General features: G+C 42.9%; 2 protein-coding genes across 4 annotated transcripts in view; one reads left to right on the forward strand and one right to left on the reverse strand.

Annotated features, from left to right (window-relative positions):
- Fam149b1 (family with sequence similarity 149 member B1) overlaps positions 1-13,774 on the forward strand; it is a 40,841-nt gene extending 27,067 nt beyond the window's left edge. For all 3 annotated transcript variants that reach the window (XM_045137379.1, XM_045137381.1, XM_045137380.1), the window contains exons 8-14: positions 4,096-4,220; positions 6,122-6,225; positions 7,207-7,431; positions 7,816-7,939; positions 8,171-8,296; positions 11,262-11,334; positions 13,190-13,774. In XM_045137379.1, the coding sequence (XP_044993314.1) occupies positions 4,096-4,220; positions 6,122-6,225; positions 7,207-7,431; positions 7,816-7,939; positions 8,171-8,296; positions 11,262-11,334; positions 13,190-13,263 (851 nt within the window). In that variant the 3' untranslated portion in view covers positions 13,264-13,774. The remainder of the gene's footprint in view (positions 1-4,095; positions 4,221-6,121; positions 6,226-7,206; positions 7,432-7,815; positions 7,940-8,170; positions 8,297-11,261; positions 11,335-13,189) is intronic.
- Positions 13,775-15,454: 1,680 nt separating this feature from the next.
- On the reverse strand, positions 15,455-21,526 carry Dnajc9 (DnaJ heat shock protein family (Hsp40) member C9). Its single transcript, XM_004657915.3, has 5 exons — positions 21,267-21,526; positions 21,003-21,143; positions 20,183-20,437; positions 16,646-16,732; positions 15,455-16,132 (listed from the first exon to the last, which is right to left on the reverse strand). Exons 1-5 carry the CDS (start codon positions 21,444-21,446, stop codon positions 16,013-16,015), a joined length of 783 nt encoding a protein of 260 aa, XP_004657972.2. The 5' UTR covers positions 21,447-21,526; the 3' UTR covers positions 15,455-16,012.
- Positions 21,527-24,108: the final 2,582 nt, after the last annotated feature.

Consider the following 24,108-nt stretch of genomic DNA (forward strand, 5'->3'; position numbering starts at 1 on the left):
ATTCAAAAAGAGAATTGAAGAGATACCTTAGTGGTTAAGGCACTTGCCTGCAAAGCCAAAGGACCCAGGTTCAATTGCCTCTTTCTGTGTTTCACACAGTAAATTTACATCAAGTAGGCATGAAGAATATTAAAAATTTGAATATCTTTCAGTTGGGAATATACATCAGTGATAAAGCACTTGCTTGGCATGTAAAAGGAATGCTCTGGTTTCAACCCCTAAAATCTCAAACAAAATTTTAAATTACTTCTAGTGCTTGCTTTAGCAGCACATATACTAAAATTGAGTATTTAAAAAAAAATTTTTTTTCAAGGTAGGGTTTCACTCTAGCTCAGGCTGTCCTGAAACTTACTCTGTAGTCTCAGAGTGGCCTCGAACTCTCAGAGATCCTTCTATCTCTGACTCCCAAATGCTGGGATTAAAGGCATGTGCCACCACGCCCAGCTTTAAAAAATATTTTATTTAGTTATTTGAGAGATAGAGCAAAAGAGGCAGATAGAAAGAGAGAGAGAGAGAATGGGCGCATCAGGGCCTCCAGCCACTGCAAACAAACTCCAGACACATGCACCACTATTGTGCATCTGGTTTATGTGGGTACTGGGGAATTGAACCTGGGTCCTTAGGCTTCATAGGCAAGCGCTTTAACCACTAAGTCATCTCTCCAGCCCCATAAAATTGAGTGTTTTTACATGACCAGCACCCAGATCAACAGAATGTTACCAACACTCTGTGAGACTTTATTATGCTTCTTCTAGTACTCTACCTATACCCAGTATAAATCCATCTCAGCATCTAATACCACAGATTAAGTTTATTTTAAATTTTTGTAAGAATGAGCCAGGTGTTGTGGCATACACCTTTAATCCCAGCATTTGGGAGGCAGAGGTAGGAAGATCGCCATGAGTTTGGGGCCACCCTGAGACTACATAGTGAATTCCAGGTCAGCCTGGGCTGGAGTGAGACCCTACCTCGAAAAACCAAACACACACACACAACTGGCTTATATGAGAGGTGTGGTGGTTTGTGTTGTTGTTGTTTTGTTTTTTTGGTTTTTCGAGGGAGGGTCTTGTTCTAGCTCAGGTTTACTTGAAATTCACTATTTAGTCTCAGAGTGGCCTTGAATTCACAGCAATCCACACCTGGCTGCTTTCTTGTTGTTGTTGAGATGTAGAACAAATGTTAAGTCCAGAAATCACTGGTTAAAGAAATCACTAAGATTTCATTTTAGTGTCATTAAAGATGGACTTTGAATTTGCTAGGCGTGGTGGCGCACACCTTTAATCCCAGCACTCGGGAGGCAGAGGTAGGAGGATCGCTGTGAGTTCGAGGCCACCCTGAGACTCCATAGTGAGACCTTACCTCGAAAAACCAAAAAAAAAAAAAAAAAAAAAAAAAAAAGGATGGACTTTGAATTAGTAAGTTTTGTTTTCCTGTAAACCTACAGACTCAGGTTATTTTACCATATTTTAACTGTGATTTAAGACTTCAAGTCTAAAACAAAACAAAGACCCTGTGACCCTAAACTGGAGAATTTCTAACTGGCTCAGCAATTTGACTGAAAATTCCCTGAATCAGAGGTTAACAAACTTGTCTACACAGAGACAAACAGTAAACATTCGTCATTAGCAGTCATCCATTGTCACAGCTACTACTCGACCTCAGCCTTGCCCTTGTAGACCACAGGAACCATAAACAAGTAAATGGTGGACCTGGCTGTGTACACATTGAAGTTAGTCCTTAAGTTCACCGGAGCACTGCACAAGAATGGCCATCACTGGCAACTCCTCAATGAGTAATGCAGCCATACGCCAGAATACTTTACAGCAGTAAGAATAAACTTTTTTTGTTTTAGTTTTCCAACGTAAGGTCTAACTCTAGTCCAGGCTGACCTGTTATTCAATTTATTGTCTCAGGGCAGCCTCAAAATCATGGCAGTTCTCCTACCTCTGTCTCCCCAGTGCTGGGATTAAAGACATGTGCCACCATGCCTGGCTTAAGAATAAACTTTTGTTGCAGTGGTATTTAGAAAAACAGTAGTAATGGGAGTAATGATTTCTCTTTGAGGTGATTAAAAAGATTGGGGGAGGCTGGATGGCTGAGGGATTAAGATGCTTGCCTCAAAGACAATAGACTGAGGTTCAATTCCCCAGGACCCATGTAAGCCAGACACACAAGGTGGTACATGCATCTGGAATTCGTTTGCAGCAGCTGAAGGCCCTGTTGTACCCATTCTCTCTTCCCACCCCCATCTCTCTCTGCCTCTTTCTGTCAAATAATTATTTTTTTTTATAAAGAGAAAAACAAAGTATCAAAAGATACATTTCGCCTGACATGGTGGCACACGCCTTTAATCTCAGCACTTGGGAAACAGAGGTAGGAGGATGGTCATGAGTTCAAGACCACCCTGAGAATACAAAGTGAATTCCAAGGTTAGCCTGGGCTAGAATGAAACCATACCTTGAAAAAACAAAAACAAACAAACAAAACACACACATTTCTTTAGAAAAAAGTTTTGGGGGATTGGAAAGATGGTTCAGTGACTAAAGGCACTTGCTTGCAACGTCTGTTACCTGGATTCAGTTCTCTAGCCACCTGCCCATGTAAAGCTAGACAGGCATTCATTAGAAGCAAGAGACCCTGGTGCATCCATACACACACGTACATGTGTGTACAAATGAAAAAATAAGTTTTAGGGCTGGAGACATGGCTTAGCACTTAAGGCACTTGCTTGCAAAGCTAAAGGACCTAGGTTGGATTCCCTAGGACCCTCATAAGCCAGATGGCAAAGTGGCAAATGCATCTGGAGTTTGTTTCCAGTGGCTGAAGGCCCTGGTGTGCCCATTCTCTTTCCCTTTTCCTATCTCTCTCAAACAAATAAATAAAAATAAATATTTCCTGTTTTTCTCAAGGTAGGGTCTTGCTCTAGCCCAGACTGACCTGGACTTCACTATGTAGTCTCAGGGTGGCCTCAAACTCACAGCAGTCCTCCTACCTCTGCCTCCCAAGTGCTGGGATTAAAGGTGTGGGCCACCCTGTCCACCTTGTTTTTATGTCAGCAGTTATTCATAAAACTGTGAGAGTCAACTGCCCAGCACTGGTTTAGAGCCATCCCTGCTTATAAAAAGACTCATAATAGTCATTGTTACAATCAGGTTAGCATTGCTGGCGGAAATCACCTAACCAAGAGCAGCTTGTGGGAGGAAAAAGAAAAAGGTTTATTTTGGCTTATAGGGTTGAGGGGGAAGCCCCATGATGTCATGGAAAATGACAACATGAGTAGAGGGTGAACATCACCCCCTGGCCAACATAAGATGGACCATAGCAACAGGAGAGTATGCCAAGCACTGGCAAGGAAAATAGGCTATAACAGCCATAGCCCACCCCCAGCAATACTACTCCCTGTAGGAGGCATTAATTCCCAAAACCCCATCAGCTGGGAACCTAGTATTCAGAACACCTAAGTTTATGGGGGACACTTGAATCAAACTACCAGTCACGTTATACTTTTGAGGAATCAGTTCTACTAACCACATGTTAAGTGCTTCCTAATGGAAGGTGGCTTATGGCAATTCTGTTGGACAGCACCAACATAAAACCTCTCTATCAACTCCAAAGGTTCTGTCACCCATCTCTGCTTTTCTTTCTTCTGGGTATCACCAGCTACCCCCAGCCTAGAAAACCACCTTAAACTGGATTCTTGGGTTAGGGAAGGAAAAGAGAAACAAAAACTTTGAAAAATGCCTTAATGAAACCCAATTCTTAGCATATCAATACTTTTTAAATTTTTTACTCATTTATTTGCACTTGTGTTTGTGTGTGCCAGGGTCTCTTGTCATGCTCATCTGGCTTTATGTGAGTGCTGGGGAATTGAACTTGGGCCAACAGGCACCTTTAACATCTAATCCATATCTACAGCCCCTACAATTTAAAACAAAAACAAACTGAGCTCTCAGTTTGAGGGCTTTTTGGAACCATGCAGGTGGTATGAAGTTAAGCTACAAAGATGAGCAAAGCCTTGTTTGACATTAGTTGTCAGGGGAGAGCTTCTCCTTATAGAAGTTACCTGTGGATAACAGGCTCTGTTTCTTTGCTCAGATGATGAAAGTAATGTCACCAGCACCAGACCAGATTCAGGAAGTCCCTACGTGCTGAATGAACCACATCCTCTGGTGTTACCTCGAGTGCCACAGTCTAAGATGCTGTCCATCACTTCAAATCCAGTAAGCTGCAGAGGGGATGTATTTGAGAACCCAGACTATTTCTTGCTGGAGAAATGTGGGCAGAGCTGTTAGTCTTGATTGTATTATATATGGGTCAGCATTCTTCAGTGCACCTGTGTTTATCATGAGCACTGACCACCTTGTTTAAAAAGTTAATAGCAAATTAAAGTTGATCAACTTGGCACAGTGGATCATTACCTGTAATCCTAGCATGTTGGAGGCTGAGACAGGGTGATCAATGTGTGACTCAGATCAATGTGTGCTAAGTAGTGAGTTCCAGGCCAGCCTGGGCTATAGTGTGAAATAAATAAGAGTTGATAAGTAATTCTTAGCTCTCTTGAAGAGTTATTTGTTTATTTTATTTATTTTAAAGATATTTTATTTTTCCTTATTTATTTGAGAGAGAAAAAGGCAAATAAGAGAGAATGGACACACCAGGGCCTCTAGCCCCTGCAAACAAATCCCAGACACAAGTGCCACCATGTGCATCTGACTCCATGTGGGTCCTAGGGAATTGAACCTGGGTCCTTGGGCTTTGCAGGCAAGTGCCTTAACCACTAAGCCATCCCTCCAGCCCTTTATTTATTTATTTTTTTGAGGTAGGGTCTCACTCTAGCCCAGGCTGACCTGGAATTCACTATGTAGTCTCAGGGTAGCCTTAAACTCATGGCAATCCTCCTACATCTGCCTCCCAAGTGCTGGGATTAAAGGTGTGCACCACCAAAAATGTCTATTTTTTTAATTTTTTTGAGGTAGGGTCTCACTGTAGTCCAGGCTGACCTGGAATTCACTATGTAGTTTCAGGCTGGCCTCGAACTCATGGTGATCCTCCACCTCTGCCTCCTGAGTGCTGGGATTAAAGCCACCAGTGCAGCTAAATACAAATTGTTCAATCTAGGAAAGGATATCCTTATCCTTAGGAAGGACTAATCTCAGGTTTTCTGTGGCCCCTTAACATGTTGAATTCTTCCTTTTTGACTTTTTTTTTTTTTAACTTAGCTTAATCTTTTGTGTTCATGATATTTGAACCTGTTGACTTTTGCCTCTGAATATTTACCTTTCCCCTCAGGTATAAAAGGCAAGCCAAAGAAAACCCAACCTCAAATAAGTTAGTGTTTGTTGTAGTATTAGAGATTGATCCTAAGACACCTGCTAGGCAAGAGTTTACTTCTTAAAAACAGTCTCCAGGATTTAGGTTGTTACCAAGCTGGGTTTGGTGAGACTTGCATCTGTAGTCACAGCTGCTCAAGAGGCTGAGACAGGAAGATCACTTGAGCTCAAACTTCAAGACCAGCCTGGGAAGCATAAGGAGGTCCTGTCTCAAAAGAAAACAAAAATACAAGTATATAATCACGATCCATCTTCTGCTCCAGGGTAGTGATCAGAACTGTGTGATGATGAAAGACAGCAAGTTAATTTCTATGGCTCCGTAATTGGCGGATTTTCTTTTCTTTTTTTTTTAATTTTGGTTTTCAAGGTAGGGTCTCACTCTAGCTCAGGCTGACCTGGAATTCACTATTTAGTCTCAGGGTGGCCTCAATCCTCCTACCTCTGCCTCCAAAGGGCTGGGATTAAAGGCATGTGCCACCATACCCTGTGGATTTTCTCATATTTTCTTTACTCTTATAAACAACAGTGGCCTTCTCTCCTGAGTGGTCAGTAATTACTTTCATCTTTGATTAGCCATCCCCTATCTGATGCCACTTGGAAATAATGGCAAGAAAAGGACCCTGTCATCTTGACAGCACCTCACAGTTAGGGGGATACTGGCCACCTGTTCTAAAACTTAAGGAACAAGGGATAATGTATAAATTAACCTAACTGTAAACACTAACTTGTACAAACTTGGCAAATCAATCAAGTATCTATACCACCCAATAATACCTTTTTTTGACGTGTAGATGAGTTTCTGTCAAGCAAGTGGACACCAGCCAAACATGAATGGTCTCTTAGTTCATGGAATGCCTCTACAGCCAAGGAACCTCTCCCTCATGGATAAGCTCCTGTAAGTAACTTAAAGTATCCTGCAACCAAAGCATGTGTCTTTAGCAATAGAGTCTTAGCATCTAGTTCTTTTGGGCAACCAAGAGCACTGGCAATACCCTGTAGTGTTTTAGGAGCCTCAGAGGTATCCCTGACCAACAGCTCATTAGGAGGTATCCCACCTCTGGCCCCAGCCCTGGGATTTTCCTGTAACAACTTACAGCATCTGGGAGCAGCATTATTCATCCATGCAGGGTATTTCTGCTCACTCTTTATAGTTATTTCTTAAGTATTTTATTTGAGAGCGAAAGAGGCAGAGAGAGTGATTGCACCAAGGCCTCTAACCACTGGAAATGAACTCCAGAAACATGCACCATTATGTGTATCTGGTTTACATGGGTACTGAGGAATCAAACCTAGGTCCTCAGACTTGGCAGGCAAATAAGTGCCTTAACCGCTAAGCCATCTCTCCAGGCCTAAAAACTATTTTTAACTAGTTAACAAAGTTGTAGGTTTCCATATGGCTTTTCCATACATCTAACTTTCCCCTTACCTCATGCCCTCTTAAACCTTTCCACCCCACCCCCAACCCATGTACTATCCCCTCCAAGCCATGTGTCTTCCTGTTACCCCTTCTCATGGCCCCTTTCTAGCTTCCTAGCCCCTTCTGGCTTTTGTTTTGGTTTTTCAAGGTAGGGTTTCACTGTATAGCCCAGGCTGACCTGGAATTCACTATGCAGCCTCAGGGTGGCCTCCAAGTGCTGGGATTAAAGGTGTGTGCCACCAAGCCCGGCTTCCTACTGACTTATTCCAGTTTAAACACAAATCTAAGAAGTCAATGCTAGGATCTGCATGAGAACATGTGATGTAAAGTTTCTCATGCTTGAGCTCATGATTACCTTCTGGAAATTAGTTACCTATAGAAAGTTTCTGATTTTGATCCTATGAGTCATGTGTTCCTGTACATAGTAATTTCATTGTGGGTTTCTGATTTGGCCACTAGAGATCTTGATGACAAGCTACTTATGAGGCCTGGGTCCAGTTCCATCCTCTCAACCCGAAATTGGTCAAATCGAGCCCTGGAGCTTAGTTCGTCATCTTTGTCATATACAGTACAGTCTGCCCGGAGACGCAACCCCCCACCACGTACTCTTCATCCAATAAGCACAAGCCATTCACGTGCTGGAACACCACGGCCTGTGGAAGAAATCCTCAGAGGATCCAGAGTGTAGGTCTCAAAAGCAAAATTTCTAGAAACTAATAACTAGTGAATATTAGAGAATGGATTTCATTATGTCGATTCCTAGAAACTAACCACTGAGTACTTATGGGTCTAAATCCAATACAAACTGTTTAAATAGGGTTAAGTCATCCTGTGTGCACATGTTCATGTGTGTGCAGGTTAGTTCTGCTAAAGATTTATCTTTCTGAAATTAAAAAAAAAATCTTATATTCCAAAATCCTTGGAAAATGTGCTATTTAAAAACCTACGATTGCTTAAAGCTTTCTGTGAACATACAACTCACGTTGTTCACTGGGTTTCTAGTCAGTTTGCTTGTATTGTAACAACTTCATTGCTTTTGCATCTTGGTCTTGCTGATGGCATCTACAGCCCAGTGGCAGCTGACTCACTCTCTTCTCCCTCACCAATGACTCTGGGTCGAAATAATCTGCTGCCACCTATTGGTACAGCGGAAGTGGAACATCTGGGGACTGTGGGGCCACAAAGACAATCGGTATGTTTTTTCTCATTGCCTTTCCATATTATTAGAAAACCTCATATATAGTATACTTCTGTAGTTCTTTGATCTTAATTTATGTCATATTAAGTCAAAAGCACAAAGTGAGTTCTAACTTAGGACAATGGGATCAGAGCTGCTTGCAGATTGAGCCTGTCAAAACTTGATGGACACGTGCAGCTCCCAGTACACTTTTAACTGCTTCTGGAACTTTTGTCTCCTCTGCAGAAACCCCACAGTGACTCTAGTCGCGCTCGAAGTGCAGCAGTGGATGAGCCTAACCATCAGCAGCCCCAAGAGAGACTCCTTTTACCTGACTTCTTCTCTCGACCCAACACAACACAGTCATTTTTGGTAGTGATGCAATAATTTTCTTTTCTTTGTTTTGGAGGATGGAGGAAGTTGAGATAGGATCTCATAAGGTCTTGGCTGACCTTGAACTCCTGGTTTTCTTGCTTCCACCTCCTGAATGCTGGGTTTACAGGTATTCACCACCACACCCAGTTGCTATATTCATTTAAGTTTGGGGGTGGGGGAATCAGGGAAAAAACTAGTTTGGCTGACTTCAAGCTTTATTTCATAGCTTAACTCCAATAAAAGTGAAGTTCTAAATGAATTAGCACATTTTCTCACTGGTGTTTTAAGTGCTGACACTTACCTCACCATTTACTGTGCGTTTAACTCATCCCTTTACTTCTAAAGTATTTGGGGAAAGAATCTGGAGATTGGGTGGTATGCACTGACCCTGCCCATCTTCCAGGTCAAAAGTGCAATCGACCTCATCTGCTTCGTGGCAAGAGGGCCACAGGGCCTACGGAAATTACTGGGGTCACACTTAATGCCCAGTACTCAGAACTTCATGTCCTGCTCTGGTGATCAAGATAGTGGTATTTGCAGCTGGCCTATCCCAGCTTGTGACCCTTGAACTCTGTCTGCTGAAAACACTGTGCCATCTTCCTCTAAACTGATGAGAGCAGTTTCAGAGTGGGTCTTTTAGTTTTCCAAGGAAGCCATAGCAAATGAGCACAAGCTGTGTAGTCTAAGACTAGAGAAACTGTTACTTTCTCAGTTCTGGAACATGGAAGCACCTGAGCAGGCTCTAGAGAAGCATCTCTCTGGCCCCCGGTGTCCACTGGCAGGGCTGGTGGCTTCAGCACTCCAATCTGTGCCTCCACTGACATGCCACCTTCCCTGTGCGTCCAACTCTATTTGGAATCCAGTCTGACTTCACCTTAACTCCATCAACGAAGACCTTATTTCCAGTGACATTCACAGGTTCCCAGTGGCCATGGGCTCATTAACCCAGCAACCTTCTTAAGGTCTGGACTAGGGGAAAGTCACTTAAAACAAGGAAAAAAAAAAGGGAACATTTCTGATTCTTAGTGGTCACTGTAATCCCCGGAAAGTCCAAAGAGAATGTCTACTGAGTTGGTCTTCTCATTTGACCCATAGCATTTATTAAGTAATGTTTGCCTATTTTATACTTATTTTCTTTCCTGTCAAAATCTAATTTTGAAGCCTGGTGTGGTGGTGCATGCCTTCAGTTCTAACACTTGGGAGTTAGAATAGGAGGAACACTCTGAGTTTGAAGCTAGCCTGAGACTATATAGTAAATTCCAGGTCAACCTGGGCTAGAGTGCTACCTTCCCTCAAAAAAGAAAAAAAAAAAAAAAGAGAGAGAGAGCTGGAGAAATGGCTTCACCGTTAAGGCACTTGACAGGCTTGATTCCCTAGTGCCCCATAAATCAGATGCACAAGGTGGTGCATGCATCTGGAGTTTCTTTGAAGTGGCTAGAGGCACACCCATTCTCTATCTGCCTCTTTCTTTCTCCCAAATAAATAAATAAAAGAAAAAAAGGAAGATCAGTTGGTAACTCAATTAAATTAAGAATGCTAGCTCGCCGGGCGTGGTGGCGCACGCCTTTAATCCCAGCACTCGGGAGGCAGAGGTAGGAGGATCGCTGTGAGTTCAAGGCCACCCTGAGACTACAGAGTTAATTCCAGGTCAGCCTGGACCAGAGTGAGACCCTACCTCGAAAAACCAAAAAAAAAAAAAAGAATGCTAGCTCTAGGAATGGAGAGATGGCTTAGCAGTTAAGGCACTTGCCAGCAAGGCCAAAGGACCAGGTTGGATTCCCAAGTACCCACGTAAAGCCAGACGCACAAGGTGGTGCACTGGTCTGCAGTTTGTGGTGGCTAAAGCCCTGGTGTACCCACTTTCTAGCTGCCCTTTTCGCTCAAATAAATACATAAAAGTCTTTTCTTTTTAAAAAGCTAGCTTTAAGGGTAGGAGAGATGGCTTAGCAGTTAAGGTACATGCCTGCAAAGCATATTCGATTCTCCAGGTCCCACGAAAGCCAGATGCTCATGGTGGCACATGCATCTAGAGCTTGTTTGCAGTGGCTGGAGGCCCTGGCACACTCATTCTCACTCTGTCTCTCTCTCCCTCAAGTAAATAAATGAAATAAATGTTTTTTCAAAAAAAGAGCTCAAAAAAAAAAAAAAAAAAACCATCCTAGAAACTGCTTCTGCCAGATTAATTAGTACTGTTTTATCTAGAAGTCAGTAAACCACAGTTCATAAGCTACTGGGCCCACTGCTTATTTTTGTAAATAAAGCTTTATTGGAGCAGAATTACCCACCTCACTTATTGTGGCTACTTTCACACAACAGCCATGGTAAGTCATTACAACAAATCAGTTTGCAAACCCTAATTTCTACACTATGAGCTTTACCAGAAGAAATTCCTTAAATCTCTTGGTTCCAGTGCTCTCACTAGAAATTTTTTTTTTTTTTAATGTGTGGCTCATTTTAGTTGTATCTTCACATTTTAACTTCCTTGAGATAACCTTGAAATGTACAAGTTTCATAAAGTTAAAATTTCAGTATATGGTAAAATCATGGGCATTTCACTCTTAGTGAAAGGATGGCTTCTGATTTAAAATAGAACCCAAATAAAAATCAGATGACATTCTCTTGGCCAGGTGTGGTGGTGTACACCTGTACTTAGAAGACCAAGACAAAATAAAACAAATTTCTTAGAAGCGAACTGAATTTTATGCTGTATGGATTGTTTATCAATGCTAAGATTTTTCTAAAGACATAATTAAAGTTGTAAAATGTTCAATTTTTACAAGTCAGTAAGTGGTTTTTGTGGGCATTTGGCTTGGGATTTTCTACTTGCACTCCAACACAGTGCCCTCAGGCTGGGTGGGACACAGCACTTTTTGTGGTTCACTTCAAGGTTTCCCTTGCAAACCTGCCAAAGCATATTATGGGAGAAGCTGCATCCTAAGACATGTCTCATTTTTCCTTGTAGCTGGATACACAGTACCGTCTTTCAGGAGCAGCTGAGTACCCTCATCAAGTCCGGCCTGGCAGGGGATCTGCAGGTACTGATGTGCTGCAGCTCTTTTCTATTGTGTGTATGTGTTAAGATCTTGTTGCTTTTTTAAAAAAAAGTTCCTACATTTTATCTTCCTTTTCTCCAGATTTTTCTAGTTTCCCAATATGTGTGTCAATCACCTTGACTTCATTTTGGAAGTGAGGTATATAATAATCAAAGTAAGGTGGGCATGGTGGTGCATACTTTTAATCCCAGCACTTAGGAAGCAGAGGTAGGAGGCTTGCCATGAGTTTGAGGCCACCCTGAGACTACATAGTGAATTTCAGGTCATCCAGGCTAGGGCAAGACCCTATATGGAAAAATAAAACAAAACAAAGCAAAAAGTTTAGGGGCCAGTCTGAGAATAAATAGTCAATTCCTGGGCTTACGTGAGACCCTACCTCGAATAACAAAATAAACAACAAGAACAACCACAACAACAAAAAAAGTAAACTACACAAAGCCAAAAAGCTGTTGCATTCCTTCTGTTCTTTTCATGCCATGTAACTGTTCACTATTAAGGTAAACTACTATCTGACTTTTTTTTAATCTAAAAATTTTAAGCCAAATAAAATTTTATAACATCCAAAATATTCAACACAGGGAGTTAACTATGCAGTCTCAGGATGGCCTTGAACTCATGGCAAGCCTCCTACCTCTGCCTCCCAAGTGCTGGGCAGGCATACGCTACCACACCCAACTTTAAAATACTTTTTTAAAGAGGTGGGAGAAGCTGAGCAGAGTTACACACACACCTGCAATCCCAGCACTCAACAAGCTGAAGCAGGAGGCCTGGACTACAGCAAGATCTTGTCTCAAAACCAGCAGGAGAGGAGGTACGCATTCTGAGGAGATAGCTAAGTCAGTAAACTAAGTTCACCCCCCAGGACCTGCATTAAACAAAGCCAGATGTGGTCGTGTACCACATATGACCTGTAAAGGTGGAGCCAGGTAGACTGAGGCTTGCTGGACAGCCAGTCTAGCCTACTTTGCAAGTCCCAGACCAATGAGAGCCCCCATCTCAAAAAATGGCATAAAGGACCTGAGGAACACCACCCAAGGTTGCCCTCTGGCTTCTACATGCATGCGCACACAACTCCTGATCCCCCAAAATGCAATGATGGGAGACGGCTTCAGGTTCTTATTTTCCCATGACAACCTTCACCTTATCAGCCCTTTTCTTTACAGGAAAATGTGGAAGAACTGGCAGTTGAAATTATGTCTGTTAATAAACCAGTGCAAACTAATCCTTCTCAAGCCACCTTACAGTAGTCTAAGTCATGTCTAGTTCAGTTCCCAGCAGCACTGTTTGGCAGTGGAGAAACTGCCTCGAGCTACACTTGCTACATGAGCCACACTTTCAGACAGGTGTCATCTCACTTTAACATTTAGATTAGTGAAATTTGTGTTGAGGTAGGGTTTTCCTCCAACCCAAACTGACCTGCAATTCACTATGTAGTCTCAGTGTGGCCTAGAACTCATAGCAATCCTCCTACCTCTGCTTCCTGATTGCTGGGATTAAAGGTGTGAGCCACCACACCTGGCTAGTGATCATTATTATTTTTATTTATTTATTTGACAAAGAAAGAGGGGGAGAGAGAGAGAGAATGGGCATGCCAGGGCCTCTGGCCACTGCAAACGAACTCCAGACATATGTGCTACCATGTGCTTTAATGTGGGAACTGGAGAATCAAACCTGGGTGCTTTTTGGTGCCTTAGTAAATGTATTCTTTTATATACTTAGAAACAAGTCCCCTAATTTAACATATAATTAATAATTTGAGCAAAAAGCCCAAGATAGTAACTCTAAAATTACCAAATCTACACTAATGTTACTCTATGTTGTTGTCTGTGTGTCACAGGTCCTCAACTACACGGGCCTACAAAATCTCAAGGCAGAGGTGGACCAATCTCTAGAACCAGGCAAGGACCATAGCACACATGAGTAGAACAAATCAGATTGCCACAACAGCGAACATGTGGAGGATCACGAGTGTTAAGTCACTGAATGGTGCACAGCTTGCATAAAAGATCAACTTGGATCCATCTTCTTGAAAAGTTACTTTGGCATAAGTGACTCTTACTGAGAAAAACAACAGAGTATCTGCCAAAGACTGCATGAGCACTGTTTCTGTCTCCAGTGACTGTCTTCTTCCAACATAAGTTAATCTCTCCCACTGGACAGTAAAGATTGTGCCCAAAGATGTGGCAATGAATAACTACCCCCAAATCACTGCTCACATTGTCTGTTAACAACCATCAGCTCAACTCCTGGAGGAGTCAGAATGGTTCCACATACACAAAAGCAGCAAATGATCACTGCCCATCACAGGCCTCTGAATATTGCTTTTATTCATTTGGATAACTGCACTCAAGTTTTAAGTTATTTTTAGGAGAAAGTGCTGCCAACAATCTGAGCTACTCACCAAATAAATGTCATTCCTAAAGCTCTCTTTAGATGTCAATCTTAGAATGAAGTGAAAGGGATAAGAAACTAAAGATGAAGCCGGGCGTGGTGGCGCATGCCTTTAATCCCAGCACTGGGGAGGCAGAGGTAGGAGGATCACATGAGGCTTCACAGTGAATTCCAGGTCAGCCTGGGTTAGAGCGAGACCCTACCTCAGGGGGAAAAAAAAAAAAAAAAGAAACAAAAGATGTAAGCATTGGTGTCGAGTTCCTTACATAAAACAATATTTTGTCTCCCACCCCCTCAGAAAGGACAACTCAACCTTACATGCCGGCCTAATATAAAGTTGATTTCTTCACTACTGGTCATATTTTCTCCAAATACTTGACTCACCTTGCCAGACTGCCTCCTGAAACTCAAAAAAAAGCAAAAGCTATATTTGAACCAAGGTACAGTTCCTTAAAAACTTAAGAGCCAGTTAGTCTAGTGTAAACATCTAAAAGCAGCAGAAGTGGTAAATTTTTTCAAAGTGAATAAATTCAAATGGTCACAAGTATCCTAGTATTATTAAATAAGGCAGATGCTTCAAACCCACATTAAATTATATTTTAATACAATTAAAGAATAATTTTATCTTGTTTGTAATCATAGACTGAAAATGTGCCATGTACTTACCTTATATAAATTATGATAATGTACAGTAGCAAAAGGCTTGTTTCACATGTGATCTATTGAATAACTGACAAACCAGATTTTAAGTTAAGTTGAATAGTCCTTACACATGGCACATGCCTTCAATCCCATCACTTGGGAGGCAGAGGTAAGAGAATTGCCAAGAATTCAAGGCCACCTTGAGATTACAAAGTTAATTCCAGGTCAGCCTAGACTTGAGCAAGACCCTACCTTTAAAATAAAATAATAATAATAATAAATAAAATAAAATAAAAAGCCCAGTGGGCACATACCTTTAGACCCAATTACTGGGAAGGCAGAGGTAGGATTGCCATGAGTTTGACGCCAGACTGAAACTACACAGTGAATTCCAAGTCAGCCTGGACTGAAGTGAGACCCTACCCTGAAAAAACAAAGCAAATAAAGAAACACCTTATACTGGGAATATTTGCTGTGCAAGTTTGACAACCTGAATTCACATCACCAGACATAGTAGAATGTGTTGGTAATCTGGACACATCAATGGCAAGATGGGAGATAGAGACAGGAGAATCCCCAGAAGCTTCTGGGCCAGTTAGCCTGGCATACACATCAGCATGACTCTTCCTCAAACAAGGTAGAAAGCAAGGACCCACACCAAAGGTTGCCCCCTGACCTCCACACATGTGCTGTGGCATGAGCACCACCCCCTCATACACACACATCATACACAAAGACTTAATGATTGCCATATTGTCTATAGTGAATATATGCCAACTCAAAGTGTAACTGAAAATCTGTCATTCTCACAAATTGGCACCACTGAATTAGTATGTCCTGCCTTCAGCGTTGTTTGGCTCTCTTCTACAGATGAGGAAACAAGTTCAGACAAGCTCAGTGATCTCCTAAGAACAGTGAGCAGTCAGGAGGTAGGACTATGACATACATCCCTCCCTGTTGCTAAAACCAGGTTGTCAACTGTAATGCTGACCACGATGTTTTTGTCCTCTTCTCTATCCAAAACATGTTTCTTTTCTAATGCAAATAGGTCATTTAACAAAGCCGCCAGAACTTGTAATTTTTTGTTTATTTATTTATCTACAAATTATACAAAGACAACTGAAGTAATCTGAACACCCATTTCTCTTATATTTTGAAGACAGAGTACAAAACCTGACTAAACAGAACAAAAAAGAAAGGGTCTAGTTAGGACTTCCAAGACCAAAAGCAGGCTGACAGTTACACTGTAGATAGCTGTTCAGCATGTGTTTTGAGGGTACTCTCATTAGGAGGGGATCCCTGCTCTAAAGGACATGCATATCAGTGAAAGTAGATAGACTGACATCTAGATAAGGTCCCCTGGACAGAAGGTCCAGGAAAGCAAGTGACGTCAGGCATTCTACCCTCCCAACATCACCACCACACTCCTTCCCATGAGGACTTCACTCGGCGCCAGGTCAATTCGAGGAAATAATCAAGATAAAGTAGAGAAATTCTTGTTGGCTTAGTCAATGTGAGTAATTTAGGCAGGTAAAACCAGCTCTCTAAAGGCAAACCTTCACATTGGCACCTTGCGTACCATGACACCAAGTAATACCTAAGGACCTTTGAAGAGAAGAAAAATCCATTACTTCTTTTCTTTCTTGAGAGCTGTTTTTTTCCCTCCTCCTCTGGAAGGTTTGCAGTATTTTGCTTCCATTTGAGCCAGAAAATTGTCCATTTCCTTTTGCCGATCCCTTTGTCTGCTCTGTTTGAGAAGGTAAAACACAGCTTTCAAAATGTAACACTATCCAATGAGACAAAGTCATGGTTAGGAAGGGCTGGTAGCCAAGAATAGGAAGGGGCTAACTAATGGGTGTTGGGTTTCTTTTGGAGTGGTGATAGTACCCCAGAATTAGTGGTCACTGCTATATAACTTGGGAATGTAGTAAAAACTACTGAATTGGGCTGGAGAGATGGCTTAGTGGTTAAGGCACTTGCCTGCAAAGCCAAAGGACCCAGGTTTGATTCCCCAGGACCCATGTAGGCCAGATGTACAGGGTGGCACATGCATCTGGAGTTCATTTGCAGTGGCTGAAGGCCCTGGTGTGCCCATTCTCTCTCAAATAAATAAACTACTGAATTGTACATTTTAGAAAACCAAGTAGATGGTATGGGTTATGCCTTAAAAGGAGGAAGAAAATGTGATACCACAAAAACACATAGCCTGTATCTACATAATAAAGAGCTAGCCCATGAAAAAGAAGTCCACCATACTTACCTGAATAAGTGCTTTCAAGTTATCTACTCCTTCACTGAATCCCAACTCTTTCCTGACCAATTCTGCTTCTTTAGCCTCTTCCTGAGCCTGAAACAGAAACTGTCATAAGACTCCACGGTAATTGTAAACTTCTTCAAATATACCTTTTCCCACAGCAAATCCGGTAAGATAATACATCTATACCTGAGGATATATAGATGAGTAAAATTACACAAATGTCAATCAATATAAGAAAGCCAGCACTACTCAGAGCAAGGAGATCCTCTGACTCCAAGGAGGTCTGTTCTCTCTCCACTCCTACTTACTGGAGGTACCAAGCACTTTGTCACATGGTGACAGAGGAAACATGCTAGGAGAGCCACAAAGGATGACTAAGTCAAGGCTGTCCTCACAAGAGACACCAGGGCACAGGTACTTCACAGGCTTCCTCTGAAAACCCAGTTTTATACATGGTTGGTGGCAGCCTTGTGTACTGCCCTGGATTAGAGTATTTTATCCTGGGCTGGAGAGATGGCTTAGTGGTTAAGCGCTTGCCTGTGAAGGCTAAGGACCCCGGTTTAAGGCTCAATTCCCCAGGATCCATGTTAGCCAGATGCACAAGGGGGCGCATGCGTCTGGAGTTTGTTTGCAGTGGCTGGAAGCCCTGGCGCATCCATTCTCTTTCTCGCTGCCTCTTTCTCTCTCTGTCTGCTGCTCTCAAATAAATAAGAATAAACAAACAAACAAAAAAAATTGAAAAGAAAGTATTTTATCCTGAGTTAACAAATCCTTTTTTTTTTTTTTGGAGGTAGGGTCTCCTTCTTGCCCAGGCTTACCTGAAGTTCATTAGATAGTCTCAGGCTGGCCTTCAATTCACAGCAATTCTCCCACCTCAGCCTCCAGAGTGGACAAACTCAATTTTAACCTTAATTTATTTATTTTGATTTTTCCTGGTAGGGTCTCACTCTAAGCTCAGGCTGTCCTGGAATTCACTGTGTAGTCTCAGGATCCTCCAGAGTGGACAAACTCAATTTTAACCTTAATTTATTTATTTTGATTTTTCCTGGTAGGGTCTCACTCTAAGCTCAGGCTGTCCTGGAATTCACTGTGTAGTCTCAGGATCCTCCTACCTTTGCTCCCAAGTGCTGAGATTAAAGGTGTGTGCCACCATGCCCAGCTCCAATTTTAAGCTTTCTTTACCTGACTTCATTTAGCAATTTTTTTGTAACATTAGTAGAAAGTAATTTAATGAAATCTGATTTTAGAAAATACCATTTGCTGGGTGTGGTGGCGCACACCTTTGATCCCAGCCCTCTGGAAGCAGAGGTAGGAGGACTGCCAAATCTGAGGCCACCCTGAGACTACATAGTGAATTCCAGGTCAGCCTGGGCTAGAATGAAAGACCCTACCTTGAAAAACCAAAAAGTAGAAAAAATACCATTTACCAAATTTACAAAACATAACAAGAATAACCCCCCCCCATACAGTCACAATTACAACAGTACGTGGCCCTAACTCCTGGTTAATTTCCTAATTATGAAATAATGGCATTCATACTGGGAATGATGATAAATTAGAATCTTATTATCCTAGGAATAATATTATTTTGTTGAATTCCTATTTCTCAAAATCCAGCATCTACCTCTCAAGTTTAAGACAGTCTCTCAAAACTATATGCATTTCTCCTCAAACTCGAGGAAATTTTCTCAAAGAGCCTACTATTGACTACAGCTGTGCTGTTTCACCAGAAAAAGATAATTAACTGTGAGTCTAAGTCTAAGCAGATGTACCCCATGAAATCAAATGATTTTGTGATTGTGACATGCTGTTTCTTCCCTCATATTACCAGAAAAGGCATGCCATTTTATCTAGGCAAAACAGATCCTTAATTCTTTCACCCACCTTCACTGGGCAGGCTGGTGCAAGCCTTTAATCCCAGCCGTCTGGAGGCAGAGGCAGGAGAATTGCTGTGTGTTTGAGGCCAGTCTGAAACTACATAGTGAATTCCAGGCCAGCTTTGGTCCTTACCTTGAGAAACCAAAAAAAAAAAAAAAAAAAATCAGATCTTTTCCTATCCAGTTGAGCAAAACAAGCCAACATAACAACTCATGAGTCACCTAAAATCTTAAATTATCTGGGGGGGAGCGCCAATTATAAAAGCAAACATGTTACTTTACTACAGTCCAAGCCAACACTTCCAAAAATCACACGTATTTGCAACCTTGAATACACACTCCCTGAACCCCACACCATAAACCCCTTTCCTCTGCTATCCTCCTCCTGAACCAAAGCTCAATAAAGATATAAAGGCATGGTCATAATCCTCAGTAATTCATAACAAGTGTTCCTCAAAGTGTTTAAAAAGATACCCAATTCAAAATGTGCTTTTAAGTTGGGCATGATGGCGCATGCCTTTAATCCCAGCACTTGGAAGGCAGAGGTAGGAGGACTGCCGTGAGTTCCAGGCCACCCTGAGACTGCATAGTGAATTCCAGATTCCAGGTCAGCCTGGGCTAGAGTGAGACCTTACTTCGGAAAACCAAAAAAAAAAAAAAAAAAAGAAAAAGAAAAAACACCACCACCAAGTGCTCTAAAAGAAAAAGACTCAGGTTGACCAGTCTACCTTTTTTGTTTTGTTTCATTTAAAGAGAGTTTATTAGACTATGAAAAGGAAAGAGGAGAAAGTACAGAGAGCTCGTGCCCATGAGAAGGCAGAAGGGAGTAGAGACCCCAGTCTCCACTTTGTTTAAAAAACATTTTTTAAAATTTATTTATTTGAGAGAGGGAAGAAAGGAGAGAATGGGCTTGCCAGGGCCTCCAGACACTGCAAATGAACTCCAGACACATGTACCCCTTGTGCATCTGGCTTAAATGGGTCCTGGAGAATTGAACCAGGATCCTTTGGCTTTATAGGCAAATGCCTTAATGGCTAAGCTATCTCTCCAGCCCCTCAGTCTCCACTTTTAAATTTATTTATTTGAGAGCGACAGACAGGGAGAACGAGGCGAGGGGGGGGAGGGAGAGAGGATGGGTGCACCAGGGCCTCCAGCCACTGCATACGAACTCCAGATGCGTGCACCCCCTTGTGCATCTGGCTAATGTGGGTCCTGGGGAGTCGAGCCTTGAACCGGGGTACTTAGGCTTCACAGGCAAGCACCTAACCACTAAGCCATCTCTCCAGCCACAGTCTCCCCTTTGGACAAAACACAATCACTGCCCCCTTCTCTCTGTTCACCTGAGTGAGGGCCACTGCCTCTGCTATGAATTGGTCTCTCTGAATGCTTTGACAAAGCTACAAGAACCAGCCCACCTGAACACTATCTCACTGTCACTTAGGCAATACAAAACAATCCAGCAGTGAAATCATTTTCAGCACAAAAGACAAAAACAGGGTTTCCTTGGTGGACTAATACAACCAACTAGCTAAAATGAGTGTTACAGTGCAAGTTCACTCATCCTTATTTCAGCAGTCTTTTTTCTCCTTTTGCTTGTAAACACCCTAAAATCCTTTTTGTAAGCAGTTAAGATATTAATAACCAATACCATTCAAACGCTTACCCTCCTTTTCCTTGCGCTCATCTTTTGCTTTGACTCCCTGACAAAGGCATTATAGGACGGAACCTCTCCCGAGTCGATGGCTTCTTGAATGATGCTCCTTATCCTGGGTTCTTCTGAGTACTGCACACAAAGCACAGAATCCATGATCTGGTCCATGTCGCCCTTGAAGTCCAGATAGGCCTGTTTAACATCAGCCAGCTCTTCTTCAGAACCTTTGTATGTCTTTTCAAAATCCTGGATGTCTTCTAGTGATATCTAACAACAACAAAAACATGCTTTAAAGCTTGTCATGGAGGCGGACGCCTTTAATCCCAGCACTCAGGAGGCAGAGGTAGGAGGATCGCCGTGAGTTCGAGGCCACCCTGAGACTATAGTGAATTCCAGGTCAGCCTGAGCTAGAGCGAGTGCCTACCTTGGAAAACAAAACAAAAAAATGCTTTAACTTCAGGAATTTTGCTAATTCAAGAATGGGAATAGTTTAAAAAAAACAAACAAACAGGAAGGAGGGAAGGGAAGGAGAGGGGAGGGGAGGGGAAAAAGGGGAAGGAAAAAAGGAAAGAAAAACCAAGCAAACAAACAAGAAAGACCTCGAGTTGGGGAGATGGCTTAACAGTTAAAGGCGCTTGCCTGTGAAGCCTAAGGGCCCAGATTCGATTACGTACAGAAGCCAGATGCACAAGGTGGTGCATGCATCTGGACTTCGTTTGCAGTGGCTAGAGGCCCTGGCGCGCCCATTTTCTATAAATAAGTAAATAATGAATGAATGAATGAATGAATGAATAAAATTAAAAAAAAAAAAAACCCTCACCAAGCGTCCTACCTTTTTAAAGAGCAACCTCCAATACGCCTCCCAGTCCCGGACTTGGTTGGGCCCCGCAGCGTCATCGTCCACGGTTCCCTGCTCATCGTACAGGGCTCTCTGCTCCTTGTCGCTGAGGACCTCATAGACTCTCCCCAGGATCTGCAGGGAAACGGCACGCGGGTCACCGCCACGCCTCCCCCAGCAACCGTGCGACCCGCGAGGCATGCCACCACAGCTGTCAGGGACGGCGACCCCCGCCCCGGGGCCCGCACACACCCGTACCTGGAAGCGGCGGGTGGCGTCCTCCTTGCGGCTGTCGTCCACTCGGTCGGGGTGCACTTGCAGGGACACCTTGTGGTAGCCCCGCCGCACCTCGCCGTCGGAGGCCTCGCGCCGCACGCCCAGCACCCGGTAGAGGTCGGCGGTACCGAACACTTGCTCGCACAGCTCGAGCAGCCCCATACTGGCCCGGCCCGGCTCCGGTGCCGCCTCAGCGCAGGCCGGCGCTCGCTGCCGCACAGCCCCGATAGGCCCGCCGCCTTTTCCCGCTTAAAAGAAAAAAAAAACAAAAAAACGCCCAGGGCGCCTGCGTCACAGGGGCGCGCGGGGCGGGGCCACGCGAGGCGCCCGCGCTTTACGGCAGCCGCAAAGCGGAAGTAGATCGGCCAGGGCGCCCAGAGTGTACTAGCGATCTGTTTCCCGGAGCCGCTGTCCCGACCCATCAGGTCCCACCGCACCCGTTCCTCCTCCCCTTCTCTGGGTCTCCTTGCCCCTGTACTATCGTAGAAGCTTACTGATACGTTATGCTCATATAACAGGCTGAAAATTTTTTTTTTAATTTTTAGCCTGTCACGCACGCCTTTAATCCCAGCACTCTGGGAGACAGAGGTAGAAAGACCGCCGTGAGTTCAAGGCCATCCTTACTCTACAGAGTGAATTACAGGTCTGGACTAGCTAGAGTGACCCTACATAAAAAAAAAAAAAAAAAAGGTTTGATTTTCTTATTTTTTTTTTTAAATTTTTTCCTTTTTCGATTTATGGTTTCACTGTAGCTCAGACTGACCTGGAATTCACTCTGTAGTCTCAGGGTGCGCTTGAACTCATGGTGATCCTCCTACCACTGCCTCCCGAGTGCTGGGATCAAAGACATGCGACACCACACTAGGCCTTGCAGCTTTTTTTTTTACCCCCCCGAGGGAGGGAGAATGGGCGCACCATGGCCTCCAGCCACTACCAACTCTAAACGTGTGCCCCACCTTGTGCCTATGGCTTACGTGGGTACTGGAGAATCAAACCTGGGTCTTTAGGCCTTGGAGGCAAGTGCCTTAACCACAGCCCACGAATACAGCTTTGCAAGGCAGCTGGGGAATTGAGCCTGGGCTGGCAGACTTTACACGCAAATTGGCTGAGGCATCCCGGAAAGTTTTTTTTTTTAATCTAATAGAAAGTGGTCACATCAGTGTTCATAAATTTCATATGGTTCAACCTAACTGGTTAATCTTTTTTTAAAGGTGATCCTCAAAGCAATACTGCTACAAGCCCAAATAACTGTCGCTTCACGTTAGGACTACTGTCCTTTTCCGTCCACAGCAGCAGGGGAAAGCCTATAATGACCAAAAGACACAAAAGCAGTCTTATAAAAATAACTTTTATCAAACAGGACTTACAGATTTGACATTCCAGGGTCAATCCCACTCTGCTTCTGCCCATCACCACACATTTGGTGGAGATAAACTGACTCAACCTCTCATCTTCATAAAAGCCCAAGCTATTACTAAGGCTCTACTTAAGGTTTGGTGAAGTTCACAGCCAGGTTTGAGTATGGTGGGCTTAGGTTACAGCAGGGTGAACTGGTGCAATCATCCAAGATCATGGTAAGAATCAGGCCTGGAAATCCAAAGCTAAGACTGGAGAAAACTTCAGAAATCAAGAAGATTCGCTCACACAAGAAACTTGTGTATACATCTTAATGTATAACCAGAAGGCAAGGCAAACACCTATGATGTAGAAACTCAACAGGGCTCAAATAACCCAATTTCACAATCAGTTCTTCTCACCCATCAGGGCTCTGCAGACTGTGTCTTTTGCCACAAAAATAAATAAATAAAAATTAAAAAATCTTCATGATGTTTGCCAGTGCTTTCACAGTATTTTTCTGATTCTGGTTGCTCTCCATTGACTCTAGCTTCTGAGTATCATCAAACCAAGCAGAGGCAAATCAGTAATATCCCTAGGGGAGCCTTGACCACAGAATTTGAGTTAGCTAGTAACTGTTCTCAGAACAAAGATAATGACCAAGGCAGAACTTTCTCCAGAAGTTTCCTGTATCTTTTTCTTTTTCCAGGATGTGAAACATATACTATTAAGCATTTACAGATACATGTAACTCATGCTTGGTTGTGGAATCCTGAAATTCAGGTGGGACAGATAATGTGAAATTTTGTTTTACACAACTAGTTATCTGTATTACTAAACTCGTGATACCTAAATGTCACACTAACAACTACCTAAGTAGACTGTTTTTTCGAGGTAGGGTCTTGCTCTAGCCCAAGCTGACCTGGAATTCACTATGTGGTCTCAGGGTGGCCTTGAACTCAAAGTGATTCTCCAACCTCTGCCTCCCAAGTGCTAGGATTAGAGATGCCACCAAGTCTGTCTCTAAGTACACATTAAATATGTGTGTGTGTGTGTGTGTGTGTGTGTGTGTGTGTGTGTGTGTGTGTATATATATATATATATATATATATATATATATATATATATATATATATTTGATATAGGGAAGAGGGAGAGACTGGGCACGCAAGGGCCTTCAGCCACTGCAAACAAATTCCAGATGCATGTGCCCCCTTCTGCATCTGGCTTACATGGGTCCTGGAGAATTGAACAGGGATCCTTTGGCTTTGCAGGCAAATGCCTTAAACACTAAGCCATCTCTCCAGCCCTAAGTAGACTTTGAAAAAACCTCCTATCTTTATTTTTTCCCCTCATATAGGCAACATAATATATTGGCTCACGAGTTTGTAGGTAGGCACATTAGGGTCTGAATCCTGCATTGCTATTCAAGTTCCCACCTTGTGAGCCACAGTTTCATCTAGAAAATGGATGTAATCTGACTATATTC

This window comes from Jaculus jaculus, chromosome 18, assembly GCF_020740685.1.
Source record: "Jaculus jaculus isolate mJacJac1 chromosome 18, mJacJac1.mat.Y.cur, whole genome shotgun sequence".
NCBI lineage: Eukaryota > Metazoa > Chordata > Mammalia > Rodentia > Dipodidae > Jaculus > Jaculus jaculus.